At 39.7% G+C, this 27,906-nt stretch overlaps 2 protein-coding genes across 2 annotated transcripts; both read right to left on the reverse strand.

Annotated features, from left to right (window-relative positions):
* Positions 1 to 179: 179 nt before the first annotated feature.
* LOC143839608 (uncharacterized) lies at positions 180 to 12,528 on the reverse strand. Its single transcript, XM_077341839.1, has 6 exons — positions 12,436 to 12,528; positions 6,602 to 8,304; positions 2,453 to 2,538; positions 2,001 to 2,046; positions 978 to 1,184; positions 180 to 311 (listed from the first exon to the last, which is right to left on the reverse strand). Exons 2-5 carry the CDS (start codon positions 7,641 to 7,643, stop codon positions 1,090 to 1,092), a joined length of 1,269 nt encoding a protein of 422 aa, XP_077197954.1. The 5' UTR covers positions 7,644 to 8,304; positions 12,436 to 12,528; the 3' UTR covers positions 180 to 311; positions 978 to 1,089.
* A 3,046-nt stretch (positions 12,529 to 15,574) lies between these two features.
* Positions 15,575 to 26,002, reverse strand: LOC143839607 (NEDD4-binding protein 2-like 2). The gene is made up of 6 exons (XM_077341838.1): positions 25,847 to 26,002; positions 23,530 to 24,918; positions 22,072 to 22,196; positions 21,020 to 21,108; positions 20,191 to 20,267; positions 15,575 to 19,155 (listed from the first exon to the last, which is right to left on the reverse strand). Exons 1-6 carry the CDS (start codon positions 25,849 to 25,851, stop codon positions 18,957 to 18,959), a joined length of 1,884 nt encoding a protein of 627 aa, XP_077197953.1. The 5' UTR covers positions 25,852 to 26,002; the 3' UTR covers positions 15,575 to 18,956.
* Between the last annotated feature and the right edge of the window lie 1,904 nt (positions 26,003 to 27,906).

Raw genomic sequence — 27,906 nt, forward strand, 5'->3', positions numbered from 1 at the left:
GTTGTTATATTTGCCTTTTAATTAAGTTGCATACTACAATACTGATCATTGACATCTCATGTTCTTTGTGTCATACAGCAAGTAGTTGAAGTAACTTGACATTGCTTTACAAAGTGGCAAAGACCAAAGGATGCTCTTTAAATTTGATTTTATTTCAAGCAAAAACTCAATGAGCTTACATGGATGGAAGGCAAAAACTAGGGTTGTTGATCATTCAACAAACTTTGTATTCTGCAGTTCTCACCAACACTGTAACACAGCTGGCTGTTATCTGGTGGTCCGTCCATGATGAGGCCTAAATTAAGCAAGTTCTGTGAATACAAAAAATACTTTGGTGAAGCAGCATCAAAAAGAACAGTAACCTCACCTCAAGTTGTCCACCCGGTTCTTTGTGGGACTAGCGAAGAATTATCTTTTAGGTGACAGAATGACTTTGTCTATGATCAGCCCAAGGCCAACTGACAAACACTGGTCCTCTGTGCAACATTTCTCTGTTCATCACTGAACAGCCATATAGCTAGCATGGGGCCTGTAATGGGTATAAGTTGCCAGAAACACTTCCTGAAAAGGAAGTGAACAATATAAACAGTCTAACTTTTCAAGAATATGGAGTGTTCTGCTGCTTCAATCGGACCCTCATTAAACAATGAAGTCAATCTACTTCATACTATGAAAGACAGCTTTTATATAATGTCTGAATTGAAATGGACAAGGATAGATGACAGCAAATAAGTAAAGAAAGCAAACTGTATCCTTCATTGTTTGCCGGACCCAGTTAATTTGCAATCCCAGTCTAAAGGTTCTAAAGGACAGATAGGGCAGGGCAGAGAGCAAGCTGTTATCTTCCATACAAATTACAGATGCAGGAAGGATCAGCTTTTAGAGAATGAAGAGTCTGTTGAACTCTGGACGCAATCATAAGTTAAGGTAACCCGCCAAAGTTTTTTTTATTAAGATTAAATGTTTAGAGTTGTTACCTTTCTATGCAAAATGCTGTTTATTGTTAAAAGTTCAGGTGAGCCACCTTTGCTGCTTCAATATCCTATCTAAAAACAATTTGTCAGAGTGATGTCTGTTTTTCTTCCAAATCTATTGCAACAAGTGCATTTGTGGGTTTGCATCAGAAGATTCTTGTGTCTCTTGACTATCAGCCTCCTTTGACTCTTCCAGGGCAGGTGTGCCAGCTGCAAACAAAGAAAACCACATACGCAACCTAAGACAGGGCCTTTACAGGGGCTTCTCTTTGAGTAGTAGTCAAGATTCTCTTCAAGGAACAGGAGAGCTTTGCTGGTACCCAACTCTCACCATCAGGCTGCACCTGCATGCAATCCTGGCTGCCTGCAGAGGACTGCCACTTCTCAGCAGATACCCTCATCCAGCATCCCAAACTGGCCCAGCACCTCATACTCAGCCAAAAGGTTTCTAAATCAAGGCTTTATTGTGGTTCTCTAATCTGACATATTTATGGATTTTTTTTGGTGGGCGGGGGCTTCCAGAACAGTTTGCTAGAATATGTATTTGGAAAGGAAAAATGGGAGTGGGTTGAAGATATAAACAATGATCTGGGAGGAACAGCATGGAAGAGAACCATAGCATTTTGACACCAGAGTCTCTGGGACCCAAGCTGGTAGCAGCAGTCTATGATCCATGAGTGCTTAAGATTAAAGACAGACACAAATTGATGCAACATGGATAAGATACAATGAAGAAGCAGCAGGGAATGTTCGTCTTCCTACCAACACCATCAAACAGATTGATTATTTGCTGCCTAGGAATAAATGGCTGCCATTTTAAACTGAAAATCAATGGCATGTTTCAAAATTAATCAGCCAGCCAAGAGGTACTGCACAATAAAACAAGTAGCCAAACTAAAATACTATCCTCGGGCTTCAGCCAAATCTGCTGATGTAAAATCCAGACATGCAAAGCACTCCATTTATACAAAGGTTTGCAGCTGGTGATAATTCAGCTGCATTTAGGAAATACAACATTGTACTCACCAGACAAGGCATCGTATCTTTTGCATTGATTCTTTTTCTGTTTTTTCTAAAATAAAGGAGAAAACAATTTGTCTTGCATTTCTTCAGATAAGCTTAAGATTCCTTATCAAGACATAACCTACCAAGAGGTTGGCCCAATTCCTTTCAGAAGGCTCAGTGCATATTCTTTGAATACTTAGTCTAATTTTGTGCAATTGATGTGTAGCTGCTAGCAGAGAATAGTACCAGCATGGTGCAGTGACTGTTGGACAAAGGTGTGGAAGAGCCAAGCTCAAATGCCCCCTCTGCTACCCCCTCTGCCACTTAGCCAGTCATTCTCTAATCCTAGCATATGTGAGGATAAAATGGAAGGGTGAATTATTCTGCACAGCACTTTGTGTACTCATTGGGGAGAAAAGCGGGAAATAAATGCATTCTTCATGGCAGTGATAGTGGAGCACTGATGTTCCTACCTCCACAGAAGCCTTCCACCGTAAATAGATTTCCTTTGATATTGTCCAATCAAGGGGAACAACATAATCATCTGGTAGCAAAGTATCTATAATACAAGAAATTTACAGAAACTGGTTATTCAATCCGCTTATTGTAAAGTACAGGCAATGAACAGCAATATGTACAGTACTTATTATAAAGTACAGGCAATATGTGATCAATGTGACAATGACAATCACTAGGGGGAAAGATTGCATTAATTTTCTACTCTGTTTTCCTATCCCCTAACGACATTTTTGGTTCAACTATATGCTCTCCTGATCTATAATTAGTGAGTGCAAATGCAAGTTAATTTTTATTCCTTTCATAAAATTGGCATTATGATACATTCATATAAAAATATGTGGATGATATCCAGCTATACCTTTCCACCTAATGCTGAAAGTGCTGTTAATGTCCTGAATAAGTGTTTGCGTCAGGAATGAATGAGAGTGAGAAAGCTGAAACTTAATTCTGACAAGACAGAGGTTCTCTGGGTTAGTAGAAAGGCAGACGAGAGACTTGAGATCTCTCCTGTCTTGGATGGGGTTATACACCCCTTGAAAAGCCAGGTTTTTCATAAGGCAGTTAGACAGCTAATGTTTAACATAGATAAAACATAACTGACCATGCCACATTACCAAGATACAAAGAGAAGATGAAGAATCTCCTTTCTGCAAGGTAGTTTGGAGTAAATGGCCAGGAATGGAATATGTAATTGGAAAACATTTCCTTTAAGAGGCAAAAATAACTATTGTTTCCAGAAGACTGTAGTGGCAGTGGTAAAAGGAACATTATTTCTAGTGCTATGTGTAATAAAACTGGAATGGTGAACTAGAAGCTAGTAGCTTGGGACTTGCATCTATCTTCCATATCCCCTGTAGAAGAACAAGATGCTTGCAAGGGTCTATTGTTCATTGAACACTGGAGGCAAAGGAACAGCAGAGAGGAACGTTATGCCCTGCTTGTAGTCTTTCCAGGAACATCTGGTTAAATGTTATAGGAGAAAAGGATGCTTTTGCAGGGCTCCCCTATGTACAATTGCAAGTGGACTAAAATCCACTTTTACATATGAACATGTGTAACTTCCTTTTGCCACTGGTCTTTCAAACCCAGTGCTGTAAATTCTGACCAGCAGCAGTTTTCAAAAGTCTCTTGCAGCATTATGAATGGACTGTACTTTTTAAAACTTTGGAAGTACTATACAAACAGCTGACGGACTGTGAAGGGTTAAATCTTCACAGAAAACAGAGCCTTGAGTGACAGACTGCATCAAGCAATCTGACTGGTTAGCAACAATTGAGCAGAGAAAGACTTCTGAACTGGATGCTGAGGAGAGATTCAGTCAGATTTTTGTCTTTCTGAGTCCAATAGAATTTGAGCCTTAGCTGAGATCAGTTTAACACAGATGGAGAACTGGTGGAAAGTTGGCAAGGTTGTTTGGGAAATTAGGTGAAGACTCCCATTCGGGCCAAGAAAAATTGATAGATCTAGAGAGAGAATGAATTTCTCTACCTGGTCTAAACAAGATGATAGCTCTTAAGAGTACAGAGATCCCTGGTTTTGTATGGTTTGAAATTTCCTTTAGAGACCTTAAGAGTCAATTAAAAACCAAGATGAGTACTGGCATTTTAAGAGAAGAGGCTTGGGTATGGAAAAAGTGTACCAGCTTTCTAGAAGCCATGAGAGTCAGTGTACGGGATATTTGGGAAAACACTGGAACAAAATCTTTCACCAAAAGTATTTAAATAATTGAATAGCTTTAAAAACTCTCATTAGCCTGAAACATAAGAACTAAAGTCTATGCATGTACTAGTTTTACCTCAGAGTTATGTATATTGAGTTACCTTGGACAGTTCAGCCACTGATTTCATCTGATTTTCCCCTTGTGTTTAATAAAACATCTTGAAAATTTTGAATTTTAAAACATCGTTTTCAGTGTTTTAATTTAAAGTGTAATCCCTTCCCTTTCCCCAGGTTCCTGGGCTGAACCAGCTGTAAAATATCACTCTGAGACAGGGTAGGACAGCCAGAGTTCTTAAAGAAAGAAGAAAACAGACCACTAGGACTGTTTAGGCACACAGCAAAGCAAAATAAAATTTTGCCTCTGAGGGGGAGAAAGGGAAGGCGGTTGTCATAAGCATGTTACCTTCTACGCACAATTCATGTATGGAATCTATTATCTCAATATTGGCTCTCATTAAGATGTCTTTAATAAAGCAGTAGACAAATTCATGGAGGGCAGGTCTTTTAGTGGGTACTAATATGACTAAACGTAAACAAGGAATTCAGACAATATTATCACTAGCAAAAAATACTGGAAATAGAATTATGGACTTTTAGTGGCAATTCCTATGTTTACTTCATGTAAGGATACTACTATTGGGATAGTAATGCTAATTGATTGTAGAACAACAAACTTAGAGAAAGGAAGACTAATCAACAATATATGAACATGCACACTTTAATTTCCTTCACATGACTGTCATCATTGTTTAGAACAGTAGGAAAATTGAAGATGCAAAGTTGCTAGACCAAGCAATTGTTTTGGGAAAATCTAAAGCAGCACTATTGAAGCTTAGCAGGTATGAACATGATTAACCTTTTGGATAGAAGGTAATGAGGGATATTTCCATTTATTTATATTCTAGTTAACTCCCAACCTTTGTTATTGTAAGAGAAAACTTGGATGGCTGCCTTTCAAGGTGGTTGGGAAATGTCGAATGGTCCAGAACAGAGATATCAAATTAGTAAATGCTGCTAGTTATTCCCCAGAACACAAAGAAGTATGCATTGATCTATACAGTCTCAAAATCTTTGGTACTTGGCTGCTTAAAGTTACTCCTTACACTAATGTGAGTTTGCTTGCCATTTAAGATCTATGATATTTGCTTGATGTCTGTCTTCATATGCTCAGGTAGATGGCTATGGGAGATGGCTATCCTTATGGTGGCAGCTGAACTTCCTTATACTGAATTTTAAAACCACAAAATTAACTATAAGCTTTTTAGAGTCAGAGCTCCCTTGGTCAGATATCTGGTACTCTTGAAAGTCTATATGCTAGAAATCCCGTTGGTCTGTAAAGTGCCACTAGACTTGCTCTTCTACTGTATATCAACATGAGTGCCCACTAAGATTACTTAGTGCCTATGTTAATATCTGGGTGTCAAGGGAAGTAAGTCTCATTTTGGCTTAATATCTTTAAGGCCATGCACGCTCTGGGTCCAGCATATGTGCCTGTCCGCCTGTGTTCCTCAGTGGACACTTTGTTCCTCCAATACCATCAGGTTAGTGGTCCCTGGTCCAAAAGAGGCCTACCTCGACCACAGACAGGGCTTTTCTGTTCCTAGCCTCTACCTGGTGGAATGAGTTCCTGGACGGCCTGCAAGATACAGCTCTTCCACCAGGTATATAGTTGAGGCTGGGTAGGACCAGGAACATCTTATGGCTCCCCTCACAAAATTGCAGCACCTCCATAGTAAACTGGATCATCCAAGCTATAGCGGTACTTGGCTTGCTGCTGATTATTAACGAGTTTTATTATGTATGTTATGTTTTAACTATATTGTGTTTATATTTTATTGTATTTGTACTGATTTTGGAAGCCGGCACGAGCCGGTAACCATGGGAATTGTGGCATATAAGTCAAAAGAAATAAAATAAAATACATTTTCCCCATGCTTTTAATCATACAGAGGGTTAATGTGAGCCCGCCTGCATGATTTTGAAGGAATAAAATAACAAGATGATATATATTAAATTATTTTTCAAATGCCATTTTTAAGGATTAAAACTAAAAATCAAGTCTTTAGTAAGTTTCCAAATATGTTTTAGAATTTATATTTTAAATAGTCAACTGAATATTCTTGTTCCAATTTCCAGCCCAGAAAATTAATGACTTAAATTCCTTGAATATAGTACTTAACTGAAAAACAAGGTTACAATTCTACTCCCAGATGTATAAAGCAAGAAATGTGGAAAGAATCCTTCTGAAGACAAGTATGTGACACATTGTCAGTCAATGCTGATAATTCTTATCCTAACAGCAAGTCTATTAGAATTGCCAGTTTCAATTTTTGTGAGTTTTTTTTTTAAACTAAGCATCAAATTGTTTAAAAAGTGGTAATTACCTAATGGAACTGCTGGAGAACCAAACAGCTTTACAAGTTGAAGTGCAACTCCTAGTGATAAAGGAAGCTTCAGAAAACTAGATCTAGTACTCAAAAGACCTTGATCATCCTCGATTCGAGAACATTTTGTTGCTCCAATTTTATTGACTGGGTGCGTATTTTTACAGTGTTCAGCAACAGGGTTCATAAGACACTCAGTAGTTGCTTTAACTGAATATAAGATATCTGGTTGAGTAACTGAGATATCTGGAGATATTTTCTCCCTCTTTCTATCTGTTTTAACTTCCACAGTTTTATCAGAAATAACAATTTGCCCATTATCCCTGGTTATGGAAGCAGAGGTACATATCTGAATTGGAGAAGAAACTACTTTTGTTGAAGAGTCCAAAGATTCCACCAGTTTGGTTGAAGCCAAGTTACACACCAGAGATTCTGCATCAGGACAAAGAGAGTCAAGTACTACAACACAACTGGAAGGAACTGGAGATCTATGGCACTCAAGACTTTGCTTATCTTCGCTTCTGATATTGTCATCTGAAACTTTCTCTTCCTCTATCGATACATCTGTATCCCATAGCACTTTCTCACTCTTCCTAACCAAAATCTGCCTGGGTAAATCAAAGCTCGGGGCCAAGCTGAAGATCCTTCTGCACCCACCTTTTCCTGTGGGTGATGCCAACAAAGCCACACCACTGGGAATATTGTCTTTAGTTATGGATTCTGTGAGATTATTACTAGCTTCAATGCCTGGCATTTCAGACAGTGGTGATTGGGGACAACAAACTATTCTGTTATCTCCTTCGTTTAACACTACCCCATCACCTTCTTTCTCCAGCTTTTTGTTAGGCTTATTATCACTGATGAATTGGGTAGTCCTCTCTGAAAAAAACTGTTTGAGCTTCTTTGCTTTCCTTGGCCGTTGCTCATATATGATGTTAGATGAACAGTCAGACCAAGTCAAACATGATTCATTTTTGTCAGATGCAATTTTGTCATGGGGCTGTTGATCAAAAGAAAAGAAAGCCCAGGTGTTTCTCTCCATCTCACTAGATGTTTTGTGTTGATGAAAAACAGATACTTCCTTCTTATTGTCCAGCAGCTTACTTCCTGGGCCCAATTCAAAAATTGTTTTGGTAGGTACAGCTTTGTCTTCTACACTGGTTAAAACAGGACTATTTCCTGCACTGGCGCAGTTTGATTTGAGGAGCAAACATTGGTTTTTGTAGCTCAAAATACTGTTTGTGGTTTCCGCAAAGTTTTCGTTCTGGATTCCATCTGGAAAATAGTCACGGAGCAATAGTTCAGTTGTATTTTTGTTTGGAACAAATACCAAACTTGTGGAAGATGGACATTCTTCCTTCAAAAGGACGTCAATTTGTAGCGACTTGTCTGAAGTGATTGGATCAACAGTACCCGAAATACAGCTTCCTTTTTGCAACTCAGAATGTTTCAGACTGCTTTCATCGGCAGAATCAACTTCACCATCTGCTATAAGCTCCTTTAGCTGTCCATCAATAGATGCAGATTTCCCATTGTCTTCGGAATCCTCCTCTCCACTCTGTGACCAGTCCTTATCACTGTTTTGATGGTCAGGCTTCTGCTCCACTACTTTAACAGCAGCATCCTTAATTTTTCTGTTCTGCTTTCGTTTCTTTCTCTGTTTCAACTTCTGCAATTTGTGCTTCTTCTTTACAACTGTTTCCCTAAATAGAATAAAGAACTAAATATGAAAAAGATTAAAATAGCCTTAATAAAGTATTAGGTTGTCTACTCTATAAAACATGGTTTGAGTCCAGTAGCACTTATAAGATGAACAAAGTTTTATTCAAGGTAGAATAACAGAATTGGAGGGCACCTCCACGGTCATCTAGTCCAACCCCCTGCAGAAAGCAGGACATTCACAGCTCTCTGCTCACCCACAGTGACATCAGTTCCATGCCAAGATGATGCCCCCCCCGAAGACCCCAGAATCCCTGCCCAGTTTGACAGAGAGGAAATTTACTTCCTGACCCCAAAGTGACGATCAGCATTTTCCTAAACATGTAAGGAAGGGCCACAAGAGCCAAGCACTGACACAATCCTTTCTGCTCACCCACTTACATCTGCCTAAGCTCACAGAATCAAATCAAGCTTTTGTGGGCACACACTTCTTCAGATACAATGGAATGGAAAATACCAGTCCATACATTTAGGTAGAGGATGAGCTGTAAATTAGCATACAGCATAATGAAGATTTTTAAGAAATTCAATGATCAAACCAGAGTAACAAACTTGATTTACATGCTTATTTGTTTGGGTTTGATTAGGAGGGGAACATAATGAAGGAAATAAATGTCAAATTGGAGATTGATGGGCAGATCTAATTGTGAAATGCTGAGAATAATTTAGCCACTGCCAATTATGCTCCATTCTTCTCTCAAGTATGGAGGCAACTTTATAGCTTCTTCTTTAAAGTAGGGCAATTAGTTATCTTTCCTGTCCCTAGACCAAAGACATTCTATTCTACCATTCCAAATTACATTATAGTCTACTATTAATTATATTACGATCTGCTTTTCTATTATTCCAATTAAGAAATAAAAGAGGACATATGGCCCTCCTGGGAGATTGGTGAGAATACAGATATAAGGTGAGCATATGTTGTGAGATAAGATATGGTAGTTTTCAAGTAAATTGTGTGATGGTATGTTGTGAAGATGCTGCCTATTCTTTCTTCTTCTGTTCTTGCATATGTTGAAAGTCGGCACAGTCGGCAGAAAAAAGGCTTCAAAGTTCCTGCAGAACTAAATCGCATGTGAATTTTGGGGGAAGAAAGCCCACTTACCACCACATTCCATCAGGACCACCAGAATCTCAGCCATGTTGATTAGAAAGAAAATTTGTCAAGTTGCATGTGTTTATTTCCTCACATCAGCAAAAATAGCGTTACTCCAGCTGAATGGCATAGCACTAAATATTATCACACCTCCCAGCCACTTCTCATCTTTTTGCTGTCTCGCTCTAGTTTGCTGCCTTTTCATGCTTCTCACCCTACACAGCTGCTGCTGGAAATGGCAGAAGAGAGCAACATGCTTTATATGAGACTCTTTTCTGCCTGTCAATCAAGCCAGGCAGCTAATCCCCTTTCGCCATGTTTGAAAGGTCCCGCCATACCCGCTAATTTTTTAAAATTAATACTTTCCCGTTTAAATGGGAAAGATGCATAGTGCTTTTTGAACACCACCTCTTATGGAATAACGAATCTTTAGATATTTTTAAACACTAATCTCATTCCTGATTTTTTTTGGGAGGGGCGGGCAAGCATACTTTGTGTTACAACTTTGGAAAAAATACTTTATTTCTGGCATTGCCTGCACGTTTGTCCACCTATTCGTTGTCCCAGCTGTTCTCCTTTTTTAAAAAGCACTTCCTGTCCCCCGTAAGAAGAGAGAAGGAAGCAGGTGCAAGGATGGGACATTGGAGGCAGAGGCAGCACTTCTTCACCTCCATACATTTCTTTTGCTGCTGGCCGCCCACTGAGGGATAGTGCTTTTTAGGTTGGTGAATCCACTTTTGGGGAGTCACCAATTAGGTTTTAAAATGGTGGATATAGTGACCAGTTTGCTGGCCCGACGTGGGAGGTTGGTGATGTCACACGGAGTGGCCAGAATATAGCTTCTTCAGAGGGTATGATGCTAAATTTATGGCATGCAGAAAAGCCATCAGAACAATGAAATCTCCTGGACTTAATGGGAATATTGGTTTCTTATCTCACTACATATGCTAACCCAATTTTGACATTTATTTCCTTTACTATGCTTTCCCTAGAATTAAACCAAAATAAATAGTAACTATATAAACTAAGCTTGCTATTGTTGTTTGATCTTTGGATCTGTTAAGCATCTTCATTATGTTATATGCTAACAGTATGTGTCAGAGGGATTCTGGATACTATAGAAATGAAATTCTATTTCATTGTATCTGAAGTTTATACCTTGAAAAATAACGTTGTTGGTCTTAAAAGTACCACTAGACTCAAAGTTTGTTCTGCTGCTTCAGACCAACACAGCTGTCCACCTGAATCAGTCTAATTTAGATAATACTTCATAGTAGATAGTAAGTAGGAGCAAACAGAAGGCCATGCTGATTAAAGGTGTAGCATTCTACTTGTTAAATACACATACGATTCAATTTATTTACAAATTGCTTTGCACTTTTGGCCAGTATGTAAATACATGGGCTGTGGCAACAACTAAGATAATTCAGTATCACAGAATGTGAAGCTATGCTGGCATTATATGCACATAGTTCAGCAGCACTAGGTTTACTATCAGGGTAGCCCATTATAACATTTAAATAGAAAAATAGCATTTTATTCCTAATGAGCAAATGAAAGAATGAATTTGAAAGCAGGATAAAGCTATCATATTCAACATGGCTTAGAGATACCTTCACGTTTAAGCCAAGCCAAGGTAGAACAAACTGTTATATCTGCCTTCTCCTCTTGTGTTATATAATTATGTAGAATATTTTTTTTCAGATTGTGTCTGATGTAGATTCAAGAACCTTTTATCTCTGAACAAGCATATTCACAATTATGATGTAAAAGGTGGGATTTATTCATGCTTTTGACTGCATGCTTAAATGTGAAAAAGGATTCAACATTGCATTACTGATTTTGATACCAAACCAAAATGTTATTGCAAACTGTTTTATCACAGAAGATAATGGTGCTGTCATGAATGCCATATTAAGGCCTTTTAAAATATTGTACCATCGGGGTTACCTTTGTTATCTTCCCATTCCTGAATAATCTCTAGATAATTACGGAAATGCTAGACAATTTATTTTATTGGGTCACAGTGGGTTAGTTTTAACTAATTCAGATTTTCTGTAAAAACAAGAAACTATATCCCAAAAAATCACCTTGTGCTTAGCTAAATGGCTGAGCTACAACTTTCCCCCCTGATGCACCAGTTTTCTGCTTGGAACAATTTTTATTACAATGGTTTAAAAGCAGTATGTCCCATCTGTAATCTCAAGTGACATCTGTTTTTTTGTCAAACCTTGGGGTTTGTTGGCAGCCCTGAAAGAGTTTCCCAAATGGGTAGGAATTAATTAATTATATTTTTGAAATGTGTTAAATGTTTACTGGGTGGTATGACCATATATGGCATATATGGTCAATGGCAACCCAACCTGCCCCACCCCCACCCCAAATGGCTAATGACGGGCCTGGAGGAGAAGGAAAGGGCAGGGGTACCAGATGCACATGTACACAGCTATGCTTCCCAACCACATTCTGCACAATCACACCACTTCTGGTGTTTCTCAAAGGCAAAAAAGTTGAGAAGGGCTGCCTTATTCTATCCATCCCCTACCTTCAAATATGCCCTGGAACAAAAATATGTGGGTAATGGGAACATTAAGCGCTCCAAGAAATATTTTGTTTGTTAACTAAAGACATCTAGTTTTTGTCTTAGATTAGTGTCAGGGGGTTTCTGGATACCATAGAAGATAATTTGCACTTTACTCAACACTGGTAAACACAAGCAATTTTAACTCGGGTTCAAATGCCAGGAAAGGGGCAAGATTCCTGATAGTTTGTGAAATTTGCCAAGGCATAATTTGCCAATGCTGACACCATATATAGTGTAAGAACTGCTATCTTCCACACATTAACTAATGTTATAATCCCCATTTCATTGATAAAGTACATATTGAAAAGGTAAAAAAAAGAAATAAACTTTTCTCAGATCTGAAGCACAACACTTTGGGACAGTGCATACAATATCCTTGAGTAACCACTAAAGGCATAATCCAGCTACACTCAGGCACTTTTAACTTCCACTAACAGGAAACAGGAGAAAGTTAAGCATAGTCCAGCTGCCTGGAAGCAGTGATGGCGTGCAGCTCTCTGGATGGCGTGCAGCTCTCTATGGCTCACTCCGCCAGGAACCTAGGCGTGATTCTGGACGCCTCCCTCACAATGGAGGCCCAGATCACAAAGGTAGCGCGGCTGGCATTCTACCATCTCCGCCAAGCCAAACTACTAGCGCCCTACCTGGCTCCGGAACACCTAGCCACAGTGATCCATGCGACGGTCACCTCTAGACTGGACTTTTGTAACTCGCTCTACGCACGCCTGCCCTTAGCCCTGACCCGGAAACTACAACTAGTTCAAAATGCAGCAGCCAGGATCCTCACGGCAACACCGTGGAGGTCCCATATCCGGCCTATTCTCCATCAGCTGCAATGGTTACCAGTTGAATTCCGGATCAGACTAAAGGTTCTGGTAATTACCTTCAAGGCCATACGCGGTCAGGGCCCAGTGTACCTGAGGGACCGCCTCCCCGCCTATGCCCCCAAAAGAGCTCTATGCTCTACTGCCTCCAATCAGCTAAGGATCCCTGGCCCTAAAGAAGTCCGTCTGGTCTCGACCAGGGCCAGAGCATTCTCTGTTCTGGCCCCTACCTGGTGGAACGAGCTCCCAGAGGAGATCAGGGCCCTGACGGAGCTTACAGTTCCGCAGGGCCTGCAAAAAGGAGCTCCTCCACCAGGCATTTGGCCAAGACCAGACGTAATCTACAGCGACCAAGGGCCCCTGCTCCCCCCCCACTCCACCCCTCAGAATTCAATCAATAAGCCACCCCCCTCAGAATCCCATCAACAAGCCCTGGACCTGTTTGTATTACGATTGTTTTCTGTTATACTGTGTTGTGTTTGGCTGCAATTGTTGGTTATCGATGTACATGTTCTACAGACTGTTTTATGTATGGTTCTCTGTTATAATGTAAACCACCCTGAACCTCCGGGGAGGGTGGTATAGAAGTATGATAAATAAATAAATAAATAAAATATGTCCAACTTTCTACTTGAACCAAGGAGAATCTGAAGTGCTTAACTTTAGCTGGGTTATGCCTCAAATTACACCCTGTAATAATCACTTTTCTCTTGCTCCTTGGACTTTCCAAATCAAACCTGAAACCAAATGGTTGTTTACTAATTTCTGTCTTCCTGATTATTCACATGACCAGCCCTGCTTCAGATATTAAAAGTAATTTTTCACTAGTAATAGTTAAGCTAGTAGATGAAAGAACCAGCATCCCCTCTTAAGGAAGTACAAATCCTTTTGAGTTTAGAGCCACAATATAAGCAGCATGTTTTCTGGTGTACAAATACCTTAAGCAGTCAAAACAATTTCTTTAAGTGGCACACTAGGACTCAGGTCCAGTTTCCAGCAGTGAAACAGGATTTCCCTGCTTCTTCCCCTCCTCTACAGGTCTTGGTATAAAGGGAATCCCTAAAAAGCTCTTATTGGGATGGGGGGGTGGGGTGGATTTTGACCACAGAAATCATCCGCTGGATCCAAGCCAGCTATAGACTCAATCTTTAGTTTGTTTTCTTGAATCCCATTTGAACTGGAAGCTTTATTTGTAACTCATTAAATCATTTCAGTATGTAAAGAAAATAACAAAATCACATTTCCCTTAAAGAGGCATCAGGACTGCTTTGTCAATCTACTGGAGCTGTATTTTCTGCAAGGGATAATTGTAACTTTGATAAAGATGACATAGGTATATGAAACTATCAGCCAAGGACAGTGGTTTATGTTAGTGTAATAATACATGTGAAATTAGTAGAGCACTAGAGTTGCTACAACTTGATTTCAAACAATCACATTGGTTTGGCTGCTTGCCTTATTTCTGTGATGGAGCACCACCACAACAGTATGTACACCTTTACTCTATGACACAATAAATTGTGCTCTATTTAGCGAATACGTAATAGTGGCTCTTGATGGACCTGGCAAATCCATCTGAACAACCAACCAATATTGTGACATCCAATACTGGCTATGAATGAATTTGAACACAGAAGTACATTTTGGGCCCTGGCAAGAAAAGAATATTCAGAGATGGGTCACCATTGTTTTCCTCTGTGTAGCAGCCCTTGACTTCCTTGGTGGTCTTCCATGCAAGTAGTAACCAGGGCTGACCATGCTTAGCTTATGAGATCTGATGAGATATGTCTAGCCTGGGCTATCCAGATCAGGGCATACGTCTCTCAGGGCTGTTTATATTACTGGCCTAACTTTGACCTCCTTGTGAAGCCATGCCTTACTGCTCTGGAAACATGAGAACCAAGTGAATGTCAGCATTCCAATTCTAGATGCTTACCGTTATATATCCCAACATGCAAATATGGCTTTAAGTAGTATCTCCTGATACAGAGAATAATAAAAATCTCAAAACTTGAATAGCAATAATTTTAACCCTGCATTTGCTGCTTCCAAACATTTCATCCTACAACAATGAGAATGTAAGCTTCCACAGGAAGTCTATTCCACAGCATCAGGGAAAGCCTGCACCAATCTGCAATAATACTAACTTCTGCCCTGCCCCTCTCTTCCAGCGCTTACATCCAACCTCCAGTTGAGCGTGGAGCATGAAGGTCCTGCTGACTCACAAAAAACCTGCATTCTATATTCTCCCATTGGTACTATACATATTCAAGATTTTCCCCACCTCCTCTGTCTGCTCTTCACTTACTTGCACACGCTTTTTCTTTTCTTAGCACATGGGCAAAATAGTGACATAAGAAAGGCCCACCATACTGATGACTAGGAAAAATGCATAGTCATTGCCTGCTATGAGAAGGAATTGTCAATTGCTACAGCATGCTTTCTTTTCCCAGGAGGAAACTCTACTTAGGATGCATGGAGTAACTGCAGAAGCAGAAATAGCAAGCCCCTTCCTTCATTCGATATCCCATTTATCAGCAGGCTAGTAACAGAAAACAAAACGTTTCTCAGCAATTGTACACATCAAGAATTCTGGTATACTGATAAAAGGCTGTGCATATATATGTATGTATTTTAAAAGACTTTAACACCTTTGGCTTACTAAAGCATCATTTAGTATATGAATATCAAAAGTTTGATATTAAATTCAATCTACTGGTAAAACATAAACACAACAAGTTGCAAACAAATTAAGCATCAATTCTAATTTTTAATTTAATAAAAATTTATATCAATATGTTTTACATGCACATTTTCATCACACGTTAAAGTAGAACACACGCAAAAGGAACTGAATGAAGTTAAATACCTGGATTCTACTTCTTACTTTTTTGGTTTTAATGACAACAGGTTCTCAACCCTCTATCTTTTCTCTTACCCCACCATGCTCATTTACCCTTGGATAATTAAACTAAACAAAAGCCAATAGACAGAAAAATGCTGAGGGCATCTCATGAGCTTCTTAACTAGCAGCACAATTTCAGGGAGAAACTCAGAGTAGCAGGACACTTTGGCTGTTGTTCTTACTTACCCTGATCCAGTGAAACACTCAAATACCTGATCCTCACTTGCAAGTTTATATTGAATTGGACAGATATCTGCCCCCCCCCCCCCCCGCAATTCAGGTCATTGCTGGAGGCTCAAAGTGAAAAATCAAGCAACCCATACAAATTGAAGCTGCCTGTAAACCATAAACATGGCACTGTATTATGGCAACCTTTGGCAGGATAGGCAAAAGTGTTCCCATCAATCTTTTGATATGTTTGCATGAATTATGCACATAATCCTTAGTTGCCAGGAAGCAGGGTGTTAGCATGGGTGGATGAGGGACACTACTACTTACTTGGAAGGAATCAGCTATCAGAACTGATAAGCATTTGTAATATGGAGATAGTTTCATGCAAGCAGCCATGTTAACTTGCGGTAACAGAACTAAACTGGCGTCCAGCAGCAGCTTAAAGACCAACAAACACTTCCCAGATTATAACCTTTCATGAGTCACAACATTTGAAGTGAGTTTTAATTCATGAAAGCTTATATATACATCCTGAAAAATAACCCACTGATGTTGGTGGATATTATCTTTCAACCAAACCAAGGCTGATATTTTTTTGGGGGGGGGGGGGGGAGTTGGGAGCACAAATACAGCAGAAATGTACATGAGTGCGAAGAGAAGCCCTATGTCTTCTGCAGAGGCCATCCATTTCCAGAGAGGCTTGCACAAGAGGAATGTTTCAGCTCTTCTAATCTTGTCAATAAACTCACATGCAAAACCAGTGAAACTGCCAAGCAACATTTGTTTTACATGTCAGCTGAGTTATATAGATAACTCTTAGTGTTTGAAACCAAAGAATTTAACAACTTTGCTGACAATATAGTGGCAGGAGGATTTCATCTTCTATGTTAAAAAACAGTAAAAGAGAAAGCTACTCTGAAGCACGAGACTAACAATTCTTTCATGGATACATCCTGAGTGCCAACAATTAGCTACTCTGCCTCTATAATATAAAAGAAATCCTAGTGACTTTAGAGGGGTGACTTTTGTATATGAGATTCCAGGAGTACAGATCAGGCAATTAGATTGTTACTTTAAGCATGGTTTATTTCAACCCAGTCTAAATGCTCATACACAGCACTACAAATGCAGAATGTAGCTTTTCAGTGTTTAAACTGTATTGAACCAATTAACATTATCTTCCCAGAAGTTCACATATGCTCTCCAGAAAAATGAAACCTACAGATGTCTCATATGAACAGCCTCCTGAAGAATAAAAAACAATCCCAGGTTTCACAAATGTGTCGAGACAATTACGTGATCATATGGCAGTGTAAAGAGCTTGGATGGGTGGCATCAATCCTCAGAGAAGCTTCTGTGAGGGAAACTAGGCCTGCCCCTTCATCTGTCATGGTCTTTTAAAGCCAGGAGGAAGACAAAATGCAAGTACATGTGCAGAAATACAGCCTGCCCCAAATGAAAAAGAAACAATGAGTGCTACCTTTGCTTTAAAGAGCCAAGAGAGACACCTGGAATGGCAATACTGAAATAGGAGGGCAGAAATTCCAAAGATTTGCAAGAAATAAAATAAATGTCCTTTCTTTTTCTTCTGCAAGCTTTAGATTCTGAAAAGTTAAGCTAAATTCACCAGACATATTTGAACTAGCTGTTGCCCAAACTGTAAAACATCAGTCAAACTACTTGGGCAATATGACATGCGACTATGATCACAGAAAACTCTTTCCCTATGTTTTTTTAAATGGATACACCGATTTTAGAAAGTCAAAATTGCCACCAGGCATGCTACCAACAGTCAACTGAGAGACCAAAACAGAAAGTTCCTAACAGATCACTCTGATTTTTAAAAGTATTTCCTCTGAGTTAAAGCCATGAAAAACAATCACTGGACTGGATCCAATGATACTTTTTTGCTGACGAGGGGATTTTCCTCCAGCAAAAGCAGCATTCTACTAGGGCAAGTGGCTCTCCCAATGGTGCAAGGCTGCTTGTGCTAGAAGCAAACTCAGCCATGGGTGTTTCTGCAGAATCCAAACCATCTACTGTGTATGCTAACTCTGAATTGCTGAAACAGAAACCCTACCATAGGCTACATCACCTGCCATGAAAAAGAGGCAAACAACTGATAAACAGTTACAACATACAAAAATAAAGAAGAATGATCACAATTAAACCCATTACTAGTCCAGTCCCAGCAACCTGGTTCTTGCCTACATCACAATTCTGAAAGAATGTAATATGACTTCAAAGTAACTGTTAATGCCAAAAGTTTTGCAACACATTAAGACTCCTTTTTTTTTTATAAAGCCAGACACACAAAAATATAAGACCACTAGAAATACAGCATAGTATGACAAACTCTGGTTCAGACAAATGCAATTAGGATTCCAAGTAAGTTTGCATGTTGCCTGCTGACATGTTCAAACCACACATTTAAATTGTAGGGGTTTGACTAATGCTTCACGACTGTTTATTCAAGCACCAATCCTAGCTTTAACCTTTAAAAAAAATGATAAACTTAGCTACTAGTTGAAAAAAATGGTATAAAATACAACTGGGATCAATATTGCAAGCAGTGAAAGGCAACGGTTCAAATGTAACACCAATGTAAGAAGTTATTCTTCTGAATACTGGGTTTATGAAAATTCACTATATTCTAATTAGAATTCTTAAGGAAACTGCTCAGCAGTTTCTCCATAAGCAAGAGGACTCTTGTTAAAATCCAATTATAAACCACATAGTATATCCACATAATCTGGGGGAGATTCTTAAAAACCAAGGTTAGTACAAATATATATCTTTAAAATATTTAACATTCAGTTTTAAAATTAGACATTTATTTACATTATTTATAAACAGTCTCCAAGAGGTAAGTCTACAGCAAAATTACTTAAGTCTCAAAAGAAGGTGGCTGAATAGTTTGATAATCCTGCAAAGAGCGAAGGAGGCTTAAATCCATTAATTCCATTGATACAAGTGCACTGAACTCTGTGTTGGATTGCAGTATTTACATATTTTTGAAAAGTAAACAAACTGGCCTAAGTTCAATGAACCCTGATTTATCGGCTATTTGAAACACTGAAAGTATTCCAAGAGTCTGAACTGCCTCCCCACCTCTGTCTTCTCTGTGGCGGAGGCCTTTGTGAAGTTTTATGGAAAGGCAGCACTGAATTCATAACAATGGGTATAGATATTTGATATTCATATCTTTCCAGCATTTGCATGATCTTCTCACGACTGACACCATGCTTGTTCCTCCTACAAAAAACAAGAAATTAAGTTCAGATCAGCTGAGAATGTGTTCAGTCTGTCTACTTCCAAGACGCTTATAAAAGCCAAACTCAGAACCAGCAAATTTTTCCCCATGGGTGAAAAAGCAACTGGGGGGCAGAGCAGAAATTTGAGCAGAAAGGATTAAATGGTACTATCCCCACCTGAACCCATTCTTCCACTTGGAATTTTGCTTGGCCATTTTTCATTAAAAACCCAAGAAGAAATTGCTCATCTCCATGTACTGTGTGTTGGTTATATGCACACCGAAAACAACATACTGTATACTGACGATCTGATAATACATTTAATGCTTTTTAAAGTGTTATGTTTATACTATCCAGAGGTAACTTGGCACTTTCAAGGAAGACTAGGAAAAGAGCCTATTTGCTATTTACTTAATGAAGCAAATTTAATTGATTTTAACTGATCTGTCAAACCAGTTTCTACTACCAGTCAGCAGAAGGATGGCTCACTGAACTGCCCCCTCCCCAAAGAACCTAGAAAACAAACAGAAGCTACTAACAAGGAAATGGAAGTGAACAGTGACGTTAAAGATGATTTCTGTTATTAGTAGGGCTCTCACGTTGATCCTGGCAACTGGCAGGGACATGGCTGGGGGAATGCACTGATGGCACCGCTTCTGGTACACCCCAAAAGTGATAATGGTAGCTCTAGAAACTACTGCCTTTGCTCCAGGTTTTCCACAGAAGCATCATCATGCTTGCAATGCTAGTGAGTTTTAATTTTTCCTGTTACTACTTGGAGTGGCAGCAAGCAATGGAATGAGGGCAGGGGATCCCCCACCCCAACCAGCACGCCTTATTAGCAGTAACATCGAAGACGTGTGTTATCGAAAGGATATGCTGGGGTTCCAAATGTTGAAAGACAAGCCTATTATTGGAAAGTAAGGGTAGGAGAGGCTTACAAGTCAGAGTACAGAAAAAACTACAAGGAATGCATAACTGAATTCCAAAGAACTTCATGTATTCCTCAAACAACAAAACAAACCACAGGCCTCACTTTTCTAATTCTTCTGGGTCAAACTTCCACCATGTGTCTGGTTCATGGAATTCCACTCTATAGCATTTTTCTAGAGCCTAAGCAATCAAACAAAAAAAAAGCATATCACTTATTGTCTCCTTCTAACCCACATGTTGTAATGTGATTTCAAAGAAAAATACCAGAAATTTATCTATCTATCTATCTATCTATCTATCTATCTATCTATCTATCTATCTATCTATCTATCTATCTATCTATCTATCTATCTATCTATCTATCTATCTATCTATCTATCTATCCATCTATCCATCCATCTATCCATCCATCCATCCATCCATCCATCCATCCATCCATCCATCCATCCATCCATCCATCCATCCATCCATCCATCCATCCATCCATCCATCCATCCATCCATCCATCCATCCATCTATCAAGACATTTTGCATCAAGTCATCCAAATGAAGCATCTATAACACTATCACATAATCTGTCAGGAGTTCTTCAGGATTTAAGGCAAAGAAAACACTTTCCTAACACTGGGAACCTATGATCCTTTAACCAGAGATGGGAGTGACTGAATCTGGGACCTTATGTGAACGAAGCATGTGCTCTGCCACTGAGCCATAATCTACCTTCCTGATAAAGTTCAGAGGACCAAATTCCAGGTTATTTCAGTATAAAGGCCTTGTATTTACTAACACATGTGTTGAGATTAAGATAAGTGAAACACAACAAAATCTAATTTTTTATTTAAAATAATTGTTGATTTATTTGCAGATTGAATTGTTTTGTCCATTATAAAAGAAAGGGAGCCTCTATAGAAGGAATATGCTGCTTTATTTACCGCTTCCACATAAGGTTTCATTTCCCATGCTTGAGTATTAGTGTTGTCTATTATAATTGGAGATCTTCCTTGCTCCATTGCTTGTTTTGCTGCAATAAATAGTAAAAATGCAATTGTACAAATAATACATATAATTAAAATGTAATGAGTTTAGATAAGTGATAGTCTTTGGAAGTAGGAAGCTTCTAACATACAGTTAACTCCACTTAGTTTCTAGACGGGTATTCAAAAGAACATTTCTACCAATAGAGATCTCTGCCCACGGTCCAAGATCAGCTACAGAAACCCTGCAGTGGTGCCACATGGACAGCATAATGAAGGAACTCTTCTCCTGGGTACCCACTGATTTTACCTCTGCTAAAATTTATGAACTCTGTCTCATACTTCTGCCTAGCAATCTCACTCATGGACTTCCAATGCCTGGTGAGGACCTTTTTATTCTGGAGAGCTTTTGAAATGGGTTATATTTGCATTTCTGCAGCACAGCTTGATACGGTGTTTTATGATATTGTCTTACACTGCTGTAATCAGCTTGTAAATATTGAAACCTATTAACAAAGAACTGGACATAACTTTTTTGCGCAATGTAACTTCCTTGAGTACTGCACAGTTCTATAAAGGTGAGTAGGATATATACATTAGTTGTGTATGTAGATCTCTAAAACAACCTATCGTCATGGTCTTCAATAATTCCTTATTGTGTAAAATAAAAATTTCCCCTTTTACATAATTGCTGGAGGCATGGCAGCCCTTTCTCATATTGTACCCAACAGTCACATACTCAGAAGCTAACCCTAGGATATATTCAGTGTAAGTTTAAGCACAATTGCTGCCTTCAAAGCCCACTGAAATCAGTTGACTCAGCAGGATACAACTCTGCTTAGGACTGTCGTGTACAACAGGAATATCTCCATCTATCAGCAAAACAAATTAAACAGTTAGCCAACATTGTGCATTCAGGTGGACTTTCTACAATAAAGCATTATTATATTGTGGGAGTTTATTTTTAATTCTAACATGAATATGCATAATGAAATCTAATAAATTCACACCTCTCTTCTGGTTCCAGTCATGAGCAGCACCAAGCTGACCAACATTATATGACCATCCACCTTGCTGACAAAAGTAGTCATCAGTGCTGAACACAATGCCATCACGGCGCTGGCCAAGCAGAATGCTGGGGAAGAAAAGGCAAGATTACCCCAGAATTACCGAAGTGTTGTTTTTGGAATCCAGGTCAATATACTGTACTGAGATGCGCTTGCATGTGTATAAAGTTTGTTTTAAAATTAGCAAAAAGACAAACACAGCCTCTGTCAAAGATGGAAGAGTTATTTGCACAGGAATAAATACTTTGCTATAATAATAATTATTATTATTAATTAATATTATTACACTTCCCACTTGACGCAAAATATTACCACTAATGAAATGGCTGTCCACCAGAAAAATCACTAGGCATAGGAGGAAGAGGAAGAAGAAGAAGAGTTGGTTCTCATATGCCGCTTTTCCCTACCCGAAGGAGTCTCAAAGTGGCTTACAGTCGCCTTCCCATTCCTCTCCACACAACAGACACCCTGTGGGGTGGGTGAGGCTGAGAGAGCGCTGATATTACTGCTCGGTCAGAACAGTTTTATCAGTGCCGTGGCGAGCCCAAGGTCACCCAGCTGGTTGCATGTGGGGGAGCAGAGAATTGAACCTGGCATGCCAGATTAGAAGTCCGCACTCCTAACCACTACACCAAACTGGCTCTAAGTAGCGATGTAACTCACACAGTCGCATTCCACAGATCAGGGTTCAAATTCATCCCAGATACAAAGAAAGTTCCAACACACCAGATACAGAGAAAAGACTTTGTAGAAAAAGTTGAGTGCATTTATAGTTACAAGGAATCATGTACAAATACAGTTTAGGCCTTACTTAGTTATGCTTCAATAACAATATATGCAACAAACCTATACCCCAATAAAGACAGAAAATCATAAATCAAACTAATATGCAGCAAATTAAGACCAACTAACAAGTTAGTCTGACATAGCAACTGACTTGGACTCGTGTCTGAATTTCACTTGACCCAATAAACTCACTGCTCTGTCATCTTAATTTACTTCACAGGGCTGTTAGAAGAAGAAGAAGAAAAAAGATCCATAGATATCTATAACATTTCTACCATACCCTTCCAACAGTTCACAACTGCTTATAATAAACCAATGTTTGCACCACAAGCCAGCGATCAATACAGTTCCAACATCAATAAAGAAAATACAGCCTTTAAGATGTATTTGGTCAATATGACATTGTTATTGCCAACCATATTTTAAATAAGCAAACAAAACAATATCAGTACTGTTCTTCTAGAATCTCAGCACATTTACAAGTACTGCCCCATAATCCCAAAAACGTCACAAGTTCTTAATAAAAACAAACTGTATTTGTAGGTTTAATTCTGTACAGTGCAACATACAAGTGGGAATAAACACATGGGTTATTTAACATTAGCATTTACTTACTGAGACAATGTTGTCTTTCCTGAGCCTGGAAGGCCTCTCAAGATCAGGAGTAGCTTTTGTGACTCACATAAGCTGCCCTCCAGAGATTGTTGAGAAACACTACTTGATCCTTCAGTTTGTTGAGCATTTTCCCAACATGTTGCGGTTTCACAGAAACCATTACCTATATACCTGTCACGGACACTGTATCCATTTTGAATAGTCTGTATACTTGGAGTACCAGAATGACTAATATGATCGGTATTTTTATCAGATGTTGAAGAGCTCATGCTAATGTGGGTGTTTTCAAATGGACCTACATTTGAAGACCTGAAATTATTCGAATGGTGCAATGATAAAACAGGCTCCTGAAAATTGAAATTAGGGATGAACTGAGGAGGCGGTGGGCCATACGGTATTATAAATGGCGAAGTCTGTAGCCAGCCAGGCTTAAAGGGAGGTACAGAATCATTCCAGAATCTAGAACCTGCTTGTTTATTACATGGCTTTTCAGCTTCCCACGCATTTCTTTCACTATCAAAAGACAGTCCATTGCCAGTCCTATGACCCGTTTGCTCATTGTAAGGATTCTGTTTACTGTATAGTCTAAGATCACTGGATTCATTGTAAAAACACTGAATGCCATCATAACTGGGAGTTGGTTTGCAATAGGTCAAATCCTGAGATCTGACACACTCTATTTGATTCCATTTGTTATATTCCACAGGCTGTTTATGGAAGTCTTTTTCAGCTTTATCCAAGATATTTTCATCACTTTCAAGCTGATTAATTTCACTATAAAATTGGGACAATTCATCTTCTATTTTTGGTATATCACAGGGTAGACTTTGCTTTGATGCCATTTCTTTCTTAGAGTGACAACCATGCATTGATTTTGGCACTTTTTGATGGTTTCTGTTGGTGTAGCTTTTCTTTTCCTTGGGTTGCTGAACAACTTCAATTTTATATATGGGTCCAATGAACGCTTTGCTTGTGCTATACAGTTCAGTTTCTCCTTCATTCTTATATTCCTCCAACGATTCATTACTTTCTCTGTTATTAACTACCAAAGCATTATTACTAGAGAAAGTGTATTTATTTCCTGTAAACACAGTATTATTCACTGCATTTAAAGATTTACACGTAACTGGCTTTATATCAAGGAACTCCTTCCTACTTGGGACCAGGTCTCCTGTAGTTCCATCTACTCCAACCTCATCATCAGAGATGGAAAGAGGTATAAACCCACTATGGGTTTTTTTTACATGTACTTCTTCATATAGGCTTTGCAATCCATCATAGGATTTACCATAAGGTTCTTCAGTTGATTTCATTTTTTTAGACCATGGCTCAAACTGCTGATCCATCCTGACTTTCAAGACTTCTTGATTTACTTTCTGCCTGAAGCATCTTAAAATAATAAAACATGATTATGCTTACAATATGAAACTTAGATTATCTGCTACTAATTTTATGATTAAAAGTAGTCGGGTGTATAAAGCAGACCTATGGGCCAGTAAAGCAGTGGCCAGAAAGTAGCTGAACTGGTACTCTCATTCTTCTGCTTTAAGCCTCCCTCCCACCCAAAATGGGATAGGACTAGTAAAAAAAATTAAGTTACTTTTGCCCATGCAGATATTTATTTTTAGACTTTTTTACATGGCTTTGATTTTACAAGGGGGAAAGGGAAGGTTTTCACATAATGTTGCCCTTCCATTTAAAACATACCACCCACTTCCTACAGATCCCAAAATCAGATTTAAGGATTGCAAAACCAGCTGAACCATACAACGTTACATAATCGTTTCTAAACGCATTAAGTCGCCAGGTAGCCCAGCCACAGTAACCACTTCCATTAAACGCACACAAAACAAATAGCCAGGAAGAACAAGACACCGACTGAAACCCTAGGCAGAGTTATTCCCTCCTAAATCCACTGAAATAAATGGGACACAGCAGGACCCTGCTGAGGGCTGCGCAGCGAGGTGAGTCATTGTACTATTTTAAGGTTGCCCTTTCCTAAGGGTCTCCCGCGAGGCGGGGCTTGCGACGCCCACAGAAGCCCCCACGTTGCGCCCATTTGTCCACCCAGCTCTGCTTCCCCTTCGCTTTCCATCCCCCTCGCCACGGTTGGGAACCTCAGTGAGGCCGGGCCCTTATCCCCCTTAAAACTCCACCACATCCCTCTTTTCCCAACGCTTGGTGATGAATTTGGGTAAAGAAAACCGTCCCCCACCAGCGCTTAGGGGGGCTTGTCAACCTCTCGACTCCTCCGTACAAATTTCCCGCTGTGTACCCAGCAAAGTTTCCCCTTAGCCCTTCCTCAACATTGGCCTACCTCATGGGGGGAAGCGCCACGCGCCACCCAAAAGGCCTCTAGTCAAGCGGACACATGGATGACTCCGGGGTGAGGCACAAGAAACCACAACAACCCCAGCCCCCCTTTTCAAAATGGCTCCCCTTGCCACGCTGCGCATGCGCTAACCGGAGGTCATGTGGAGCTTGTAGTTTTCAAGGGTGGTAACAATAAACTACGGCTCCCAGAATTCGTAGCGGGCCAATCAACACTACTCTTCTCCCCTCAGGGCGTTGCGAGGAAAGTGTGTGGATCGGCAAAGGGAAGAGAGTGAAAGTGGATATCACGGGGAAGACTTAGGGCCGCATTTCAAACCCAGGACCGCTTCCGGGGGTTGGTGAAGGGAGAGAGAAATGCATTGGGGCGAGCGCAGTCTGCCTTCCGTCTTGTGAGGTGCTTAACGCGATTTCGAGGCAGGTTTGCAAACTGATTTTAGAAGGAACTTGGTGCCTTGATAGGCAAATGAAAGAAACTATTCCGCCTCAAAATCTTTTCCCGGCATGGAAATGCAATAAGGGGAGTCTCAATTCTTTTGTTTGTTGTGTGTAGTTAACAATAGCATGAGTCCTGCCAGAAGACAGTGGACAACCATAAGCTTGAGCCCTTGCCCGGCTCTTAAACACAGTGCAGAAAAAAAAGACATGGTTCTGTTTAGTTCATTTAGTTTGCGACCCACATTCCAGAGCAGGCGCTCGCAATTTATTATTCAAACGCAGATTACTTACTATGCCAGTGGGCCTCAGGGGTTTTAATCACCTATGGCGTTTGGACTATCAAGCATCCTGTACACTTTGTGGGCTGCATTTGCATAGTGCCTTGAGGCTGTTCGGCAGTAAGGGGATGGGAAGCATTCAAACTACTTTTAGTGGGGAATTCTTTTAGTACTTTAGTAGGGAATAGCTCTTTTAGTCTGTGGCACCTTAGAGATTTGCAGTTTATACTGATGCAGGGGTTCTTGTGTAACTAGAGATGCCAACTACCTGGAGATAAAATTCTGTCTCTTTAATGGAGGCTTAATAGGTTGTTATTGGCCTCTCTGCCAATGAAAGCTTCTACTACCTATTTCCACACATTAAGGCTAGGACAGTGTTCTCCAGAACTGCTGCCATCCAAATTATTCCATACCCTTAATATTGTCTGCATTTGAATCATAGCACTTCAGCTATTTTGTACCTTTTCAGTAGATCATGTTAAGTAACCTTTATAAATTTGCATCAGCACCTTAACAGTACAATAGGCTTTATACCAGCCCAACACATGGGCTATATGGAGCCATTACATTCTGATTATTCAGCCACTGCAGGAAATGCTAAAATGCATAAGTAACTTGTTTCAGGTGGGCAACCCTATTTGCAGTATAAGAAGAAAATTTGGGTCCAGTAACACCTTAAGGACCAATAACATTTTCTATTGTTTTCATGAGCAAGGCTTACTTACAAATCTGACAAAGTGTGCCTTGATCCACAAACACTTATCTCCTGGAAAATGTTGGTCTTCAAGCTACTTCAGAACTATATAAAGTAACTTATGATTAGAAGAATGGTTCACCAATTTGGTGGTACCATCCCCAGGAGGCAGTGAGATCACCTGGGCATGGAGGCAGAAGGGGCCACTAGAAGTGGGTCCCTTTGACTCTGTTGTTCACTTATTTGTGATTGACCAAATTAGAGCTGACGTTGAAATCCTTCCCTCACTTTGTCTTATCTCTTTCAAAGTGATTTTCTTTGGTCACATTTGTATTTATGATTTTGACAGCATGGTGTAGTAGTTGAGTTTGGTGACTTCTAACATGCAGCTACCTGAGTGAATTTGGGCACATCACAGCCCTGATAGAACTGTTCTGATAATCAGTAAACCTTATAAAATTAAACCGGCTACTCACCCACTATCGGATTTGCCCTTTCTGGGGGTGTGCCACCTGATTCCCCCAATAGGAGATGGCCCCCAGCCAGGAACAGCCCACCCTGGTAGTTTAGACCCAATCAGGAAGGAGCTCTCAGCCAGGAAAGACTAATAAGGGATGACTCTCCACTAATTTCCTG

This window comes from Paroedura picta, chromosome 6 (assembly GCF_049243985.1).
Source record: "Paroedura picta isolate Pp20150507F chromosome 6, Ppicta_v3.0, whole genome shotgun sequence".
Lineage (NCBI taxonomy): Eukaryota > Metazoa > Chordata > Lepidosauria > Squamata > Gekkonidae > Paroedura > Paroedura picta.